The 18,798-nt window shown below is 47.9% G+C and overlaps 1 protein-coding gene across 1 annotated transcript; it reads left to right on the top strand.

Moving 5' to 3' along the window:
- The first annotated feature begins 13,376 nt into the window (after positions 1–13,376).
- LOC121110327 lies at positions 13,377–17,150 on the top strand. The gene is made up of 6 exons (XM_040698129.1): positions 13,377–13,573; positions 13,808–13,853; positions 13,969–14,008; positions 14,101–14,193; positions 14,559–16,906; positions 17,036–17,150. Exons 1-5 carry the CDS (start codon positions 13,463–13,465, stop codon positions 16,636–16,638), a joined length of 2,370 nt encoding a protein of 789 aa, XP_040554063.1. The 5' UTR covers positions 13,377–13,462; the 3' UTR covers positions 16,639–16,906; positions 17,036–17,150.
- Positions 17,151–18,798: the final 1,648 nt, after the last annotated feature.

Raw genomic sequence — 18,798 nt, 5'->3', positions numbered from 1 at the left:
AGGAGATATTACTTACGGGGCAACCTATATACAAAGGAGCTTCAGTACCAAAAAGCCAATGATGAAACGCTTAACTGTTGGGTGTTCTGCTGCTGTGTGAAAACCTTTACACACAGCACTCAGTGTCTGTCCTCTACAGAGAAGTGTCTAAGCAAAACAAGAAAAGCAGCAAAATGAGTTTGCCAGAATTGTTCAGTGCAGCTTTTAAAATTCTTCTGGAGTTTGATACCCAAAGTTGAAATAAAGGCAGACAAACCAATCATCCTTTCTCCACAAAGGAGAAATCTCTGTACAGCCTGTGGTTAGAGAGCTTATGGGGGACTTAAGAAACTGCTTCATGTTATGATCAGACCTTCTGAAGAGCTGAAAAGCATATGAACTAACATACTTTACGTCCATAGCAATATGCTGGAAGCACAGGTGCTCAGGGATGCACTACTCTCAATAACTTTATAGAAATTGCTCTGCTTTGGATAATTAATCAATCTCTGGAACAGAGATTTGCATCTGATCCTTTGTCTCAGTACTCATGCTTCCAAGCCAAGAGACTAGAAAGTCAACCTTTCCCTCTGTCAGTAATTAAAGAAATAACATGAAAAAGAATGTTAAAGTGAAAGATTCAGTGTAATTTTCTCAGAAAAAAATGAGCATTTGGAGAACTAGAAACCTGTCTTGGCATGTATGGCCAGCTTTCTGCTTTGAGACCAGCAGGGGAGAAAACCATGCCTGCCCAGCAAGTGCTTTGGCAATTGGGTACAATGGACACAAATGTGGCCCTGGAAGGTTGATCATCATGATTTTTTGCAGAAAATTTAATCTGAGGAATATTTTAAAACCCAATTCATCTGGCTTCACAAGGGAATGAGAAAGGGAATGAGACAAAGAGAATTCAGAATGAGGATTAATCATTTTATGACAATAGCGTAGACGTGAGTACCTGTAGGACTTGGGATAGCTAGCAAGTGGAAGACTATACTAGGGCGAAAGTGATACTTTTTCTGTCAGATATATATCTAAACTGCTGTTGATTTTAACCTTTTGAGATTAATCCTGGTTATTATATAATCCTCAAAATCTGTTCCTACTGGAGAATATTCTGATAATATCAGATTCTAAAGTGTTTAAAATACACTTTATTCCTGAGGGCAATGAATTTACTTGGTGAGGTGTGTATAATTCCAGTTAAATGCAGTTTCTACCACTAGCAGTACAATCAGACCGAAGGAAGTACTGAAATTTCTGACAATGCTGTAAAGATATCTGTGTGGTGCTCCTTCATTCAATGGTATTTCTGCATTGTCTAGTACCAGATCTGGAGGCTGGTGGGCCTGCCTATGGCAGGGGGGTTGGAACGTGATGATCCTTTGGTTCCTTTCCAACCCAAGCCATTCTATGATTCTATGGTCTTGGGACTAACTCTTGTAGCATAGGTCAAAAGTGACAAGTGTTACCACAGATTGCTATTTTGGCATATGAGTCCTTGAATTAACACATTCCTCACAACTCACTATTCCAGCTTAAGTAGGATTTCTTGAAGATATGTGTAAGATTTACAAATCCCACCCACATGCTGCAGTAAGAAGAGCTACATTACACCAGGTCTGTACTTAAGCCTCTGAGAGAACTTACGCATCTAGAGTAAGTATCATCCCAACTCTAAAAGTGTCTGGTTAAAGGATAGGTACTCTATGCAGCACAGCATGTAACTAATAATCATACTGTAACGTCATCAGGGAATTCTTTAGTAATTTGGCATGTTCATCACATCAAATGTTAGCCACAGTACAGTACTGTTCAGACTAGATGTACAGTACTCTGTATCTCCCTCTACAGACAAAAAGCACTCCCTCTACAGGGAAAAAGCACTTTAAGATAACAATTCATACTACATAAGATTTGATGTCTCTGGAAATCTCTCTTTGGTGCCTGTGCTTTTTTATTAGGTGGAACAAACCTGAACATCTGTCTGGAAAAGAGGTGAGGAGGCAGACCCCGAGAAAAGTCAGGAACAGATTTCCCATTTTTGCAGGACTGCCCTCACTGAAGGATCTTTGTTCTTCAGGGTGAACAAATAACTTCAGCATGGGACAAGGACTATGGGAGCAAATAGATTGAAATACAGAAATCAGATTGCCTTAAGAAGAGCTGACAGTGGTCACAGCTAGACGTTGGAGATTTTCCAAAGGCTGTAGAAGGGAAAGTGTTGATTTTGTTGGAGCTCAGGAAGCCTCCAACAATTGCTGGACTCAAAATGAGACTGCAGGAATATGCACAACTTTCAAGGACGTAGCAGGCAAGGAACATTTTTTTTATTTTAGTCTGTCCCACTTTGGTTTTTCCTTGTGAAAAAGTCATAGAGCATAACCTAGCAATTCAAAGCTCTCTCCTGGTATTTTTGGTGTGTTCACTTGAAGAGTACAGCGAATTATTTCAAAGCTCTGGGTCATTTGAATGTCCTAGCTCTCCATGCAAGAGAGCTGCAAAGTGCTTTTTCCTGATTTCAGAAATTTAAGCTTCTGAAGAAGACAGATGTTAATTTCTTATTTGCCTCCAATTTCCTAAGTTTTACTCCATTAAACAAAGAATAAAGTTATTGTTATTTAGTTGTTTTGGAAGTATTTCTGTCTTTTTTTATACAGCAAAGCTAAGGACCAACTCAAGGAAACAAGATCATGTCCTTTGCCCTCTCTACCTGCTCAGCCACAGACCTTAAATTTCTAGCAGAGGCACAGGAGGCTCTCCTACAGCCTCTATCTTTACTGCAAAAAAAAAAAAAAAAGTAGCTTTTTTAGTCTAATTGGTTCTAAATTGCTTCTGAGACCTCCATTATCCCATCTCAGCCCTTGGATGGCTGTTAGCTATGCTGTAAGTGGACAATGATGTCTTCAGCATGGCAGTGAAGGATGGGAATAGCTGGTTTTTACTCCTTTACTCCAACAAATAGTCTTCATTGTTAGAAAGGATCCAGTAGTAACTCAGAAAGGCTTTAAAATCAATTGAAGTTCCCTAACACAGAATTCTTAGCTTGCCCTGGTGCAGAAACAGTCATTCACTGTAAAATTTTGCAGGAACATATTTGCAGAGACTGCTTCATATCTAAGTATAATTTGCTGTTGGGCCTAACGAGAGAGATATGTAAACAGCAATTGGGCTAGCTTAACTTTTTTTCTACATTCATCTCCATTATCTACTTTTTAGTTAACTTTGGAGAGTTTGAGAACATTATTTTTATGGCTAACAAAAGAAATACAATGCTGATGTTGCTACACATTAATAAACGTTTTATCTTTTTTACAAAATGTCTGAAAAAAAATCGGTATAACATACATATTTAGAATCATAGAATTACTCAGGTTGGAAAGGACCTCAAAGATCATCAAGTCCAACTGCACCTAACCATAGTACCCTAACTCTAACAACCCTTCGCTAAATCATATCTCTGAGTACCACATCCAAACGGCTCTTAAACACATCCAGGGATGGTGATTTAGTTATTGGTATATATATTTTCCTAGAGTCAGCATATATAGAGGAGTTCTGGTTTTCCTCTCCTTAGGTCTGCTATGAAACATACGTTGTTAAAGCAGAATTATTTTCAGAGGAAGTTTCAGATCTTCCTGAACTTTAAGGCTTGGATTCCCTTCATTTAATTTGAGGTCCTTGAGGCTTCTTCCGCCATTATCTTCTCTCCCTTTATAGTCAATGGGAGAGGAAGACATGGTAGGTCTTGCAGGTTGAGTTCGCCTCTTGAAGCCCACATCTGTTCTCTTTCTCTGCAGAGCTCTGACACCTCAGCTGGATTTCCTTGCCAAAAAAAGTAAAAATGTGGCATGCAGGAAGGAGGAGAAAACAGTGCTTTTATTTCTTTCATCATCGGTTGCATGAACTGGCTAAAACATAAGGAAGGCGATAATCCTACTGCACAGCTTCTTTGGCTGCTTTCAGGCAGTCCAATAAATAGGAGCTGTCTCAGAACTTTCCCTAAAATCTATCCTGAAAAACAGAAGTCAGTTTAATGCCTGTCCTGGCATTAGTTGGTACCTAACTCCAGAATTGGAGAAATTGACAGAAATGTTTGTGGAATAAGTTCTTTCTGACACCTGAAGTATTGGGAGCCATTTGTGATATGGTAAAAACCATATGCTCCAGAAGTGCATAAGTTTCTGCTTATCTTGAGAGAATTAAAAGCTTCAGCAGTTCTGATATTTAGTGACTGACCTTTCGTGTTGGGACAAAGACTAAAGAGAATAAAAATCACAGGGAATTGCAACCAGAGTAGGCCATTATATGTCCTTTATTTTTTTCCCCACTTGAACATAAAAAAAAAAAAAAAAATCAGCAAATTCTCAGATAACAGCTTTAGCAAACTAAGAGCAACACATTCAATCCTGCTCAAGTTCAAGACAGATGGTAAAAGAGGGTCAGAAGTCCACCCTGGAAGCACCACGAGATGAACACCTGCCCTTACGTACTTGGGTTTTGCAGGTTTTGCTCAGCTTTGTGGAGCTGCAGGATGCATGTCGCTGAACAAGAACAGTTGGTCAGAACAGAAACTGTGGTGCAGAAGGCAGAAGAGGAGATTAGATCAAGTAGCATCTGCATAGCTATAAAAGTGCACACTGTGGCTTTGTACGGATGAGCCAAAGAAAAAGGATTCAAAACACAGATACCGTAGGAGGAAAAAAGCTACACAGCACTATGCTGCCCCAAAAAGATTGCCACTGAGCAGCGTGTGAAATAGGATTTAAGGTATGACAGAATTCCAGAGGGCACCTTCAGCAGCATGAGGCTTGCTGAAAGTGTGCTGAAGCAGACTGTCTTAACACCAAGGAAAACATATCTTCTCACTTAAGCTGCAGTAAGCATACCTGTAGTAAAAGTGTTTTTCACTGACGTGTCTGATTATGACTCAGTGCTCAGTGATGCTCAGGTGTTTTTTGGTGGGCTACCTGCTTTGCACAAAAGAGGAATGGGTGAATAGCACAGCCATTGTGAGAATGTACATCACTGTGAAAGAATGGATGTGAATGGCCAAGTTTCTCTCTGATTTTAATATAGTTAACCACTGTCATCCTAACCTCACTCTGATATTCTAAAGAGCAACTTAACCAAAGTGAATCTGTGAGCTATGTTAAAGAAGATGCAGGCATTCTTGTATGCTGCTGAGATAGATAATAGAACTACCAACAAGTATTATGGGTTGTGACCAGATATCACCTGTCTGCTGGCTTAGGGCTCAGTCTGTGAAACTTTCACACTCATGTTAAAGTGGGATTCATAGCTTGAACATCCACAGATACCCGTAAGGCGGTGACTGCTACCTGGGGTTGTGCTACCAGATATTCAGCCGGCTTAATGAATTGTGAGAGCTCCACTTTAGGACTCTCTTGCGGAAAGCTCATAGGATTTAAATGAAAAGTGTTCATTTTAGAGAGGAGTGCATTAACCAGGAAGAGGATGTGCTGTTCTTTCCCCATCTGTTGAAAATAGGTCAGTGGCAACAAAAATGCAAAATAATAAAAACAATGGGAATATGCTTCTGTCTTCCAATGAGATGGAGCAAGCGGAGGAGAGGAAAGAGAAAAGAGAGCTCCTAATGTTCAGAGATGGCAATATATACTGTGTTCTGAAAATTATCAGTGTCCAGCAATGCCACTGAAGATATGCATCAAATGATTGTTGTGAGTTCCTCTAGTAACATGCACAAATCCTGTTTTAGTAACCAATAAAACAACTTAGCTTCTCAATATAAAAAGATTTATTAGTAATGAGATATGTATTCTCACCATAGCGATGGTACTTGTAACATATCAAACAGCACTCTGCCACCCACAAGTGCCACGGATTTTAACTCATCTAAATTTTTGAGAGGAAAGCTACACAAAAGATTCCATTACAAGACTAAGAATTTTTGCAAGATTTATCCTTTGTTTTTCCCCACATGCAATTAAAAGAAAGAAATCTTGAAAGAAATCATTAAAGTCTTAGAGAAATTAAAAATCTCTGTATGAAATACTTCTGCGAGGTGCTCAGGAAATTGTTTATCCACATACAGGAGAGAAATAATTTTTAGTTCAAGACACAGAACTTTCCTCACAGATTCTTGCACATTTCTCTGCAAGGTAAGAAGAGGACTCTTTAATCTTATTGATCAGGATGCAGGGCAACACATATCTACAGGGCAGTTAAAGAGTGGGATAGGCTAAGTCCAAAACCAGCAGAGCTGTTTTATATATATGAGTTGAAATAACCAGATCTCACAATATTAAGAAATATTAGAATTACAGAATCATAGAATCCTTAGAGTTTGAAGGGATCTCTACAGCCATCTAGACAAATTCCCCTGCAATGAACAGAGACACCCACAGGTAGATCAGGTTGCCCAGGGCCTTATCCAGCCTCGCCTTGAAAGTCTTCAGCGACAGGGCATCAACCACATTACAAAGCAACCTGTTCCAGTGCCTCACCATCCTCAATGTAAAAGACTTTTTCCTTATATCTAACTTAAATATACCATGTATAAGTTGAAAACATTTCCCCCTGTTGTATCACAACAGACCCTGATACAGAGTCTGTTATCTTCTTTCCTGTAGCTCCCTTTTAGATATTTAAAGGCTGCTATCAGGTCACCTCACAGCCTTCTCTTCTCCAGGCTGAACAGCCGCAGCTCTTTCAGACTGCCCTCGCAGGAGAGGTGTTCTATTCCTTGGATCATTTCTGAGGCCCTTCTCCAGATGCACTCCTAAAAGGTCTATGTCTCTCCTGCACTGAGGACTCCACATCTGGATGCATTACTCCAGGTGAGGCCTCACCAGTGCAGAACAGAGGGGCAGGATCACCTCCCTTGAGCTGCTGGCCACACTTCTTCCAACGCAGACTCAGGATACAGTTGGCTTTCTGGGCTGTGAAGGCACACTGCTGGCTCACTGCTGGCTCATGTCCAGCTTCCCACCCACCAGTAGCCTCTAGTCTTTTTTGGCAGAGCAGCTCTCCATCCTTTCATCCCCCAGCTTGTTTTGGTAATGGCAGTTGCCTCAACCCAGGTGCAAGACCTTACACTTGGATTTGTTGAAACTCATGAGGTTCACCTGGGCCCACTGCTCAAGCCTGGCTAGGTCCCTCTGGTTCGCATCCCATCCTCTGGCGTGTCAACCACGTCCCACAGCTCGGTGTCATCAGCAAACTTGCTGAGGGTGCACTTGACCTCAGTGTCACAGATGAAGAACATTAAAGAAAACTCATCCCTGGGGGACACCACTCATCACTGAACCCCATCCAGACAGGGAGCCAACCACCACCACTCTCTGGACTTGATCCTGCAGCCAGCTCTTCCTCCACTGAACAGCCCACTCTTTAAATCCATATCTTTCCAATCTGGAGAGAAGGCTGTTGTGGGGTACCTCATCAAAGGCCTTACTGAAGTCCAGATAGATGACATCAAAGGCTCCTCCCTTGTCCACTGATGCAGTGACAAGATCATAGAAGGCCACTAGGTTGGTCAAGGAGGATTTGCCCTTGGTGAAGCCACGCTGGTTCTCCTGTATCAACTCCCTGTCTTCCATGTGCTTTAGTGTAGCTTGCAGAAGGATCTGTTCCACGATCTTTCCTGGCACAGAAGTGAGGCTGACAGCTTGGTTGTTCCCAGGATCATCCTTTAAAGCCCTTATAAAAATGGGTGTGTCTTTTTCCAGTCACCAGGGACTTCACCTGACTGCAACAACTTTTCAAATATCATTGAGAGTGGCTAAGTGACAACATCAGCTAATTCCCTCAGGACTCTGGGATGCATCTCATCTGGACACACAGACTTACAGAAGCTGAAATTCTTCACGCAGTTGCGAACCTGATCTTCACTGATGATGAGTTCTGGCAGGGGCCTTGAAGGAACCACTGCATTGAGAGTTGCTGGCAACGCTGAAGCACATACAAAATTCTATGATGATAAGGCAGTGACTGCTAGGGCAACAGGAGAAAGCAGTGGGGAAAATCAAGGGAAATATCTAAAAGGAATGAAGGAGTTATCCTTTAAGAAAGTGACAAGATCATCTGCACAGCTGAAGTTTCTCTATGCCAATGCACACAGCCTGGGAAACAAAGAGGAAGAGCTGGAAGCATCTGTAATACGGGAAAACCACAATATAGTTGTCATCACCAAAACCTTTTGGGATGACTCCTATGACTAGAGTATGGCTATAAATGTCTACAAGCTGTTTGGAAGGGACAGGCAAGGAAAGAGGGTACAGAGAGTTGTAATCTACATTGGGAAAGGAACAGAATGTGAATAGCTGTCCCTAAAGAACAGTCATAAGCAAGTCGAAAAATTACGGGTGACAGAGACTGGGGCAGCAAAGGGATCCTTGTCATCGGTGTCTATTACAGGCCACCAGATCAGGCAGAGCCTGTCAATGAGACCTTCTTCCTTCAGCTACAGGAGGCGTCCCGATCACAATGGCTTGTCCTGCTGGGGTACTGCAACCACCCAGACATCTGCTGGAAAAGTAGCATGGAGAGCTGAAGGCAATCCAGGAGGCTCCTGGAATGCACTGAGGATAACTTCCTGAGTCAGGTAATTGATGGCCCTACCAGGGGGGATGCAATACTGGACCTGCTGCTCACCAATGCAAATGGACTAGTGACATCAGGAACGGAAGCTGCCTGGGCTGTAGTAACCATGCTGTGGTTAAGTTCATGCTGCAGAGGGATATGAGACAGGCAAAATCAGGATGCTAAATTTTAGGAAAGTTAAATTAGTCAACAAAACACCTCAGGAAACTGTCCTCATGGGTAATGGCGCAGAGCAGGACTGGCAGATCTTGAAGAAAGTTTTCCTCGGGGCACAAAAGCTCTCCATTCCCAAGTATAGCAAGTCAGGAAAGGAAGGCAAGTGACTGGTGTGGCTGGTCAAACGGAAGAATGAGAATGCACTGGAAGTGGAAACAGGGACAGGTACCCTGGGAAGAGTATAAGGAAGCTGCTAGGCTGTGTAGGGATGAGGTCAGGAAAGCCAAAGCCCAGCTTGAACTAAACTTGCCTAGGGATGTCAGAAAGAACAAGAAGGGCTTCTGCAGGTCCCTCAACCAGAAAAAGAAAGTCCAGGAGGCTGTACCCCCCCTCATGAGTGACACAGGCAAGCTGGTAACAGCAGAGAAGGGGAAGGCTGAGGTACTTTTTGCCTTGGTCTTCTCTGATAAGTGCTCATCTCACAGCTCTCAAACATTTGGTTTGATAGGAGGGGATCGGGGAAGCAATGTCCCTCCCACTGTAAGTGAAGATCAGGTTCGTGGGCACCTGAGGAATCTGAACATCCACAAGTCTATGTGGCCTGATGAGATGCATCCAGCATCCTCAAGCCACTCTCAGTGATACTTGAAATGTTGCAGTCAGGTAAAGTCCTTGGTGACTGGAAAAAAAGACAGTAACACACATTTTCATAAAGGTTTCAAAGGATGACCCTGGGAACTACTGTCCTGTCAGTCTCACTTCTGTGCCAGGAAAGACCATGGAACCGACCCTTCTGGAAGCTACACTAAGGTACATGGAAGAGAAGAAGGTGATATGGGACAGTCAGCACAGCTTCAACAAGGGCAGATCCTGCCTGATCAACCTGTTTTTTATGTTCACATAATTGTGTCAATGGACAAAGGAAGAGCCTCTGATGTCATCTATCTGGACTTCAGTAAGGCCTTTGATGCAATCCCCCATAACATCCTTCTCTTCAAATTGTTAAGATATGTATTTAATGGGTAGACTGTTCGGTGGACAAAGAACTGTTTGTGAGATCATACCCAGAGAGTGGTGGCCAATGGCTCGGTATCTTGATGGAGATCTGTCACTAGTGACGTCCCTCAGGGACAAGTACTTGGACCCATGCTCTTTGACATCATCAGTGACACTGACAGTAGGATCGAGTGCACCCTCAGCAGATGGCATCAAATTGTGTGGTGTGGTTGACATGCCTGAGGGATGGGGTGCAATCCAGAAAGACCTAGACAGGCTCGAGTAGTGGGACCAGGGGAACCTCATGAGGTTCAATAAATCCAAGTGCATGATATAGCACCTAAATGATAGCAACCCCTGCTATCACTACAAGCTGGAGGACAGCCTTGCTGAAAAGGACTTGAGGGTTCTGGTGGATGACAAGCTGGTTATGAACCAGCAGTGTGCCCTTGCAGCCCAGAAAGCCAACCATATCTGGGCTACATCAAAAGAAGAATGGCCAGCAGGTTGAGGGAAGTGATCCTGCCCCTCTAGTCTGCGCTGCTGAAACCTGGCCTGGAATACTGTGTTCAGATGTAGAGACCTCAGTAGAGGAGATATGTGGAACTGTTGGAGTGTGTCCACAGGAGGGCCACAAAGCAATACATGGGATGGAACAATTCACCTGTGTGGACAGGGTGAGTTAAGCTCTTCAGCCTGGAGAAGACTCCAGGGAGATCTGATAGCAGCTTTCCAGTATCTACAAGTGGCTATAAGAAAAAAGGGGACAGACTCTATAGCAGGGTCTGTTATGATGGCACAAAGGGAAACTATTTCAAACTCAGACAGGGGAGAATTAGATCAGATATAAGGAAGTATGAGCCAGCAGTGTGCCCAGGTGGCCAAGAAGGCCAATGGTATCCTGGCTTGTATCAGAAACAGTGTGGCCAGCAGGAACAGGGAAGCAATTATCACCCTGTACTCAGCACTGGTGAGGCCGCACCTTGAGTACTGTGTCCAGTTTTGGGCCCCTCACTGTAAGACAGACATTGAGGCCCTGGAGCGTGTCCAGAGGAGGGCAACAAAGCTGGTGAGGGGTCTGGAGCACAGGCCTTATGAAGAGCGGCTGAAGGAGCTGGGATTGTTCAGTCTGGAGAAGAGGAGGCTCAGGGGAGACCTTACTGCTCTCTATAGCTGCCTGTAGGGAGGTTGTAGTGAGCTGGGGGTCAGCCTCTTCTCTCGGGTGACTAGTGATAGGACTAGAGGGAATGGCTTCAAGCTGCGTCAGGGAAGATTCAGGCTGGACATTAGGAAGTACTACTCCTCTGAAAGGGTGGTCAGGCACTGGAATGGGCTGCCCAGAGAGGTGGTGGAGTCACCGAGCCTGGTGGTGTTCAAAGAGCGTTTGGATGTTGTGTTGAGGGATATGGTTTAGCGAGAACCATTGGTGAAGGGCGAATGGTTGGACTGGATGATCCTGTGGGTCTCTTCCAACCTTAGCGATTCTATGATTCTATGTTTTTATTGGTTTTTTTGGGGAACAGGTTTCCCAGACAGGTGGTAGAAGCCCTGTTCTTGGAGACATTCAAGGTCAGACTGGATAGGGCTCTGAGCAACCTCATGTAGCTGTAGGTGTCCCCTTCTCATTGCAGGGGAGTTGGACTACATGACCTCTAACGGTACCTTCCAACTCAAAAGATTCTAAGATTCTATGATTCTGTATATAAATAGCTCGGGAATGTCTATCAAGGCTTTCTCTGCAATTTTCAGGCTTAAGTAACAATAACTGCATGGATTAAGTCTTCTTCAGCAGTATAAAGCCCAACAACAGATGTTGATCCCTTTTATGTTTCAAAGGACAATGTTCTGTGATTCACAGAAAATTTATGATTAAAAATGATATGAAAAACCACCTGTCATTATGAACCATAATGCACGTGTGCAGATTTACTGAAAAGACACTGTGCATTCTTTTCTCAGAAAAAGGGGAAAATGTTCCCATTGGTTAAAAAAAAAAATGTATAAATCAAGCAAATATGGACCTACCTGCGTCATTGCTGTGGAGACCAGCTTCAGGGCAGGTAAGACTGCGCTGGACAAGGGACCTAAAGCAAAAAGGCTGACCAAAAAGCTCTTTTTAGGGCTTTTTTGAAGCTAGCAAAAGCACTATACCGGTGCCGAGGGGCTGGCAGCTTGTGGGCGGGCTGCTGAGCCAGCAGGGGTGGAGCTGGTACTGCCCAGTCTTATCTGTTGAGCTCGACCTTGACCTTTTGCTGTGCAATTAGAAGCATCTTTGGGAGGGTGGAAGCTAGCTTCCCCCCCCTTAACGCACTAGGTGAGATAAGGGTGTTACCTTCCACTGTTAACAGGAAGGGAGCCAGGGTGTGAGCACAGCCCCCCTACCCATACTGCAGCTGAAGGTGTGGGAGGTGGGTCTTGTGGTAGGATACCTGTGTGTTTCTTCTGTTCCTTTTGTCTTCGCTTAGGAGACCAGCTCTCCTACGGACAGTCCCTGTGACCTTCAGTTGAACATGGTCTCTACCAGGCAGCGGGCTTGCACTAGGAAGACTGTGGCGACCCAGACAGAGGGCCTGCCCAGAAATGTGGCCGTGCAGGTCTCTGGCTGCAGGGAGTGCCAGAGCCTGCTGCTGCCGAGGGAGGATGGGAAGGATGCCACCTGTGTGAGGTGTGAGCAGGTAGATGAGCTGCTCAGCCTGGTGGTAGAGCTCAAGGAGGAGGTAGAGAGATTAAGAACCATCAGAGAGTGCGAGCGGGAGATTGACTGGTGGAGTGACTCTCTGAGAGAGAGAGATGTAGAGATCCCACCCCCCCAAAGTGTGGTGGACCCTCTCCCTTGCTGTAGTCAAGCACAGAGAGCTGATTCGAGAGGAGGGATGGCAGCAGGTCCCAGTTCGAAAATGCAGGCAACCCCCACCCCGACCTACCACGGTTCCTCAGGTGTCTCTACACAATAGGTTTGATGCCCTGAAACCGGAGGGGGAGGTGAGTGAGGATAAGGTGGGAAGATTGCCTCCAAGTGTGACTAAGGTGAGGAGGTCAGCTCCATGCTTAAAGACTGCCTCCTCCAAAAAAGAAAGGAGGGTGATAGTTGTAGGTGACTCCCTCCTGAGTGGAACAGAGGGCCTGATATGTCGGCCTGACCCTACCCGCAGGGAGGTGTGCTGCGGGTGTCACCGACCCTGGTGGTGTTTAAAGAGCGTTTGGATGTTGTGTTGAGGGACATGGTTTAGCGAGAACCATTGGTGAAGGGCGAATGGTTGGACTGGATGATCCTGTGGGTCTTTTCCAACCTTAGTGATTCTATGATACCTCCTGAGGATGGGGAGAGACCCCACTGGAAAAGGGAATGCTGGGGAAGAGCAAGCAGCAGCAGTAGGCCATCATTGGCTTCCTGGACTCATCAGGGCCAACAAGCAGTTTGTGGGCTCCCAGAAGAGGGAACACGGCACAGGGCCAGAGATTCAGTCCTTCCTGGTGAGAGTCAGAGGCTTCACATGGCTCTGCACAGTGCCAGGTCTCAGCACTGGGGCGGGATGGCCATGGTTCCGCTGTGCTGAGCTGGCTGGGCTGTGCCACACCCCACTGCCCTTGCATCACAAACGTTGCCATAGCCCCCAGCTGGTGACATAGTAACTGCATCACAAAGGGGACAACTGCGATTTTGGAGCAGAGTGAGGGTGGGTGCCACTTTGCCTTTGGAGCTGACTGGAGAGAGTAACCTCTTGACTCTCTGCACGTCACAGGCATGTCTGCTTTCTGGAGAATGAGTTTCTTCCTCAGCATGGAGGATGACATCCTCTGGATCATGCTGATCATATCATTATTTGTATTCGTTATGGCCTTGTGGAAGTGGAAGGTAGGAGTCGGGGTGCTGCTGAGCCAGGCGCTGCAACACAGGGAGGGGGATTGGTGGGGGCCAGGGCCATCCCCAAGGCTGGGCTGGGGGCCCTGCCTGGGAGGAGAGGCCGGGTCCCAACAGGACCTGGCCAGGCTTGGCCAGGAGTCCCAGGGCAGGCAAGGGCCTGGGCCTGGCTGTGCTCTAGGTTGGTGGATGCTCCCCTCTCACTCACTGCTTTCTGTGCCCATATAGGGTGGGAGGCCAAGGACGTATCGTGAGATCGCAGAGAATCACAGAGGTGAGCAGCATGGGCAAGGACAGGTGCCCTGCAAAGACACCCTGTAGCCCCACATGTCCATGGCTTAATCAGGGAGAGTCTCTCCATCTGTTCTCTCTCTCTCTTCTACCAACAGCTGCGGACCTCCACAATGCTTCACAGTGTTCAAGGACACAGTAAGTAGTTAACTCCCTGGAGCATGACAGCTCCCTCTGCTCACCTCCTACCAAGGGAGGTCCCGCTAATACTGCCCTCTGCCCTTCTGCAGCCATTCCCTGATACCGGAGAGGGAAGATATACATAAAGCAGCACTCCGTCAGGTGTACAGGAGACTTCAGAAATTACACAGATGCTTGGAAATGTGAGACCACTGAGGAGAGAATGGCAGTGGAGATGGGCTTGGGCTGGGGATGGAAAGAGGGTAGTGCAGGGGGCAGGGGGTACTGACAAAGGAAAACAATGAGGGCGAAATCCACAGACCTAAAGTACAAGGGGCAATGCCATTGCAGAAGCAATGGATTTACCACCCAGGCGCAGCAGAGCCTGACAGTGCTGCCCACCCGTCCTGAGCTTCTGAGCACAGCAGGCATGGGGGGACCTCAGGCACACACTGGGTTGCTCTCCACCTCAGTAACACAGCCTGTCAGCTCCTCTAAGGCAGCAGGACAGTCGTGAGGTGCTCAGGAGTCCTTGATCAAAGCATGCTGTCATCCCCTTCTACCACAGGGCAATCATGGAGGTGTCAGAGGACACCAATGAGCCACTCACTTCTGACAAGGCAGTGGGAACCAGATCATCACCAGAGATCTCTCTGTCCTCTCGGAGTGACAGCTCCCTCACTTCCACTGAGGCAGCAGAAAAGTGCCGCTCTTCGAGGGCATCTCTTGATCTGAGGAGGAACATGTCCCACACTTCCAACATGGCAGTGGAAGCCAGCAGCGCCTCAGAGGTCTCCCTGTCCTCTAGGAGCTATCAATCCCTCACTCCCTCTGAGGCAGTGGGAGCTGGGTGCTCTTCAGGGGCCTCTCTGTCCTCCTGGAGCGACAACTCCCTTGCTGCCGTTGCAGCAACAGCACCTGACTGCTCTTGGACAGCCCCTCTGCCCCCGCGCGGGGGCAGCTGCATTTCACAGCTGAGCCTCAGCACTCATCTGCATGGAGCAGATTTGGGTCATGCTGCCATGCCTCAGTCGGACCTCATGCTTTCCGATGCACTTGAGCCCCAAAACGTCCAGGAGACCTCGGACTGTGTCATCCCCAAAGGGAAACCAGAGGAGGAAGCGGGCCTGCCAAGACATGGACAAGAGACTGTGCAGGAAAGCTCGGCTCCTCAGGTGCGTCAGCGACCATCAGAGCCCCATGTGGAGGTGGTGTCCAGGGTGCGGAAGCCGCTGAAGCTGGATGAGGCCGTGAAAAGGCAGCTGGAGCGGCACATGGTAAAAATGCAGATACAGCGGTGCTTCGGGCTACCCAAGAAGGTTCTGGCCTCCTACAAGAAGCTCTCAGAGACCACCCAGGAGCTACAAGACTACCATCCTCCTCCACACAGGCACACTGTGCTGCCCTACCGCTCACCCTTCCAGCACTGGGACAGGCACGCTCGCACCAGGAAGAGGGCAGTGCAGCCCCCTGGCCCGCAGCAAGAGTCCACAGCCCCTGTGGAAACATGCACACGAGGAACACAGACGCCTGCCCACTCTCTGTCAGCAGATTTTGTGATAGTGGCAGAAGAGGTGCCTCGTGAAGATCTGGAGACACCCCAGCTGAAAAGGACACGTAGGGGAACAGCTGCAAGCAGCAGCTCAGCCAGAAAGAAGACCCAGCCTGGCAGCTGCAGAAAGGAGCTGGGCTCTGTGACACAAGGGGGTGATCCCGGTCCCTCCTTTTCCTTCCAGGAAGAGCAGACAGTGTCACAGAGTGAGGGAGCTCCTCAGGAGAAGGCAGGACAGGACGATGAGACCACCACCGTGCCCAGCGGGGGCAACATGGGGGTCCAGGAGCTGTCACAAGGCAGGACAATGCCTTCTGGAAATGTATGTACACAAACAGAAGACTCTTGGAGTAAGGACACTCCTGTAGCTGTGCCACCAATTCCAAACCCTGCAGGGACCAACTCGGAAGAGATGCCCAGCTTGGACGAGACACTGAAAGCTCTTATAGACTCCTACAGGACCAGCACAATGATTGAAAACCAGCAGAACCAGCTGCTGGCTTCCTGGTTGGAGCAGTCCCAGGACAATGTGGGGCACTCAAGTTCAGAGCCAGCAGCACAGCATCCCATTACCACACTGTGCGGAGCACAGACAGCAATGCAGAATGGTAGGGGACCCAGGCAGAACGGAGTCAGGCCCAGGAGGCTCTGCCCCAAGTGCAGCAAAGCCGCACAGCACAGGGCACATGGCAGTGAAGGCACCTGGACTTCAGCTCCAGGCACAGGAGGAGATGAGGCAGTGGGAGAGAAGCATCTATCTGGGGAAGGGGCCACAAGGGAGCAAGGCCAGAATCAGACTGCTGATGCTGCCCGGCAGCCAAAGGGGGTCCGTGTCTACAAATACATGGCATTGATCACTAGAGTGGAGCAGAGGACGCTTCTGTTTGAGCAGGCCCCTACCAGGACCCCACCATCACAAGCACAGCGGCTGCCCAAACGTGAATCAGCCACAGACAGGAGCCCAGTGCCAGAGAAACCATCTCTGCCAAGCTGCTCCTACGTTTGTCTCATCCCCATCCTCCTTTGCCTACAGAGGGCATGGGTCAAGCTCCTGGGTGCAGGCAAAGCCCTATATTCCAAAATCAGGAAGAAGTGAAGTGAGGAGTCCCAAGGAAGAAGACCAACCGTGGACAGCCAAGCCTTGCCTTGGGATAAGGACATAACTCACAACTCCTGGGGAAAGGCTGCAACCATCTCAGGAGGCAATAGGGAAGGACTCTGTGGTATTCGGGGCTGAGAGTTTCTCAACAGGAGCGACAGGCAACATCAAGACTTGGTGTCGGACACCCATGAAGACAGCAAGGGACTGAATCAGAGTGGGAGGAGCCCCGGGCACGTGGGGATGCCAGCTCCTGCTGGTCATGGTGAGCCAGTGCATGTGCTCTTTGTTCAAAGTCCTCTTTGAACTTGGAGGTTCAAAGAGCTGCTACACGCTCTTTGACTCAGGCCCAGCCCCAGCCCTATGTGACTTTACTCTTCTGATTGATTTCCAGGGGCAGCACCACCCAGTCAGGGACATGGACCCAGCGAGCAGCAGATCCCTGCCAGGACCACCAAGGAACAGGAGCTCTCCCAGTAAAAAATTAAATAAACAAATACCTCTTAAAATGTGTTCATGGATATCTCATCCTTCCTGCAGAGGAGCACAATTGCCTGCTCACTGCTTGCATCTCCCAGCAGGGGCACGGTGGGCAGCTCTGCTGGTGCCTTATGGGGGAGAGGAGACAACTAGGTTGGCCCTCCAGGTGCCTGAGAGCAAGCAAGCCACACGAGGCTTTTAGAGGCAGCAAGGACTGTCCAGCTTTCTGGAGGTCTTTGCATACTACAGCTAAGTTTTAGGTGTGGGAACAGAGTGGGCCCTTTAGAACAAGTGGCAGAGACAAATGAGGGTGGGAGTCAGCCATGGGACAGAGACAGCCACGCCTGTTCTTTTGCTTGTGGGCAGTGACCCTTGGAATAACAGACAGATGCATCTGCGGGCACCACCTCTCCTTCTTGCTCTGGGACGGGATGTATCTATCTCCCCCAGAACCCCTGCCTCTCCCTTTCAAGGGCAGTAAGGATTGTGCCAAAGTGGTGACCTGAGGGCCCTGGGAGGCTGGCAGGATCCCAGTCCTGTGCTCTGGGGCTCACATGGAGCTCTACCTGCACAACTATGTCCTAGGATGAGAAGGTGGTCAAGGAGGAGGAGATGAACAGAATCCCTAAGTAGGCAGGGCAGTGATGGCCTTTGCCGGTCCTACTGCTTCTCATTACTCATAGAATCATAGAATGGCCCGGGTTGAAAAGGACCTCAAAGATCATCTAGTTTCAACCCCTCTGCTATGTGCAGGTTTGCCCACCACCAGACCAGGCTGCCCAGAGCCACATCCAGCCTGGCCTTGAATGCCTCCAGGGAAGGGGCACCCACAACCTCCTTGGGCAACCTGTTCCAGTGCGTCACCACCCTCTGGGTGAAAAACTTCCTCCTAGGATCTAACCTAAACCTCCCCTGTCTCAGTTTAAAACCATTCCCCCTTGTCCCATCATTATCTACCCTCGTGAACAGCTATTCCCCCTCCTGTTTATATGCAACCTTCAAGTACTGGAAGGCCACAATGAGGTGTCCCCTGAGCCTTCTCTTCTCCAAGCTAAACAAGCCCAGTTCCCTCAACCTTTCCTCATATGAGACGTGCTCCAGCCCTCTGATCATCTTAGTGGCCCTCTTCTGGACCCGTTCCAAGAGTTTCACATCTTTCTTGTACTGGGGGCTCCAGGCCTAGACACAATACTCCAGATGGGGCCTCACTAGAGTTGAGTAGAGTGGGACAATCACCTCCCTCTCCCTGCTGGCCACTCCTCTTTTAATGTAGCCCAGAACACAGCTGGCCTTCTGGGTTCCAAGTGCACACTGCTGGCTCATGTCCAGCTTCTCATTCACCAGGACCCCCAAGTCTTTTTCTGCAGGGCTGCTCACAAGGAGATCTTCCTCCAGTCTGTATAAATACCTGGGATTGCCCTGACCCGAGTGCAGCACCCTGCACTTGGCCTTGTTAAATCTCATTAGGTTAACATGGGCCCACTTCTCCAGCCTGTCCAGGTCCCTCTGGATGGATTCCCTTCCCTCCAATGCATTGACCGCACCGCTCAGCTTGGTGTCATCCGCAAACTTGCTGAGGGTGCACTCAGTGCCATTGTCTGTGTCATTGATGAAGATGCTGAAGAGCACTGGTCCCAAGACTGATCCCTGAGGGACACCACTTGTGACCAGCCTCCA

Source organism: Gallus gallus, chromosome 3 (genome assembly GCF_016699485.2).
Source record: "Gallus gallus isolate bGalGal1 chromosome 3, bGalGal1.mat.broiler.GRCg7b, whole genome shotgun sequence".
Lineage (NCBI taxonomy): Eukaryota > Metazoa > Chordata > Aves > Galliformes > Phasianidae > Gallus > Gallus gallus.
Note: the sequence above shows the minus strand (reverse complement) of the source record. Positions and strands in the feature narration are given on the sequence as shown.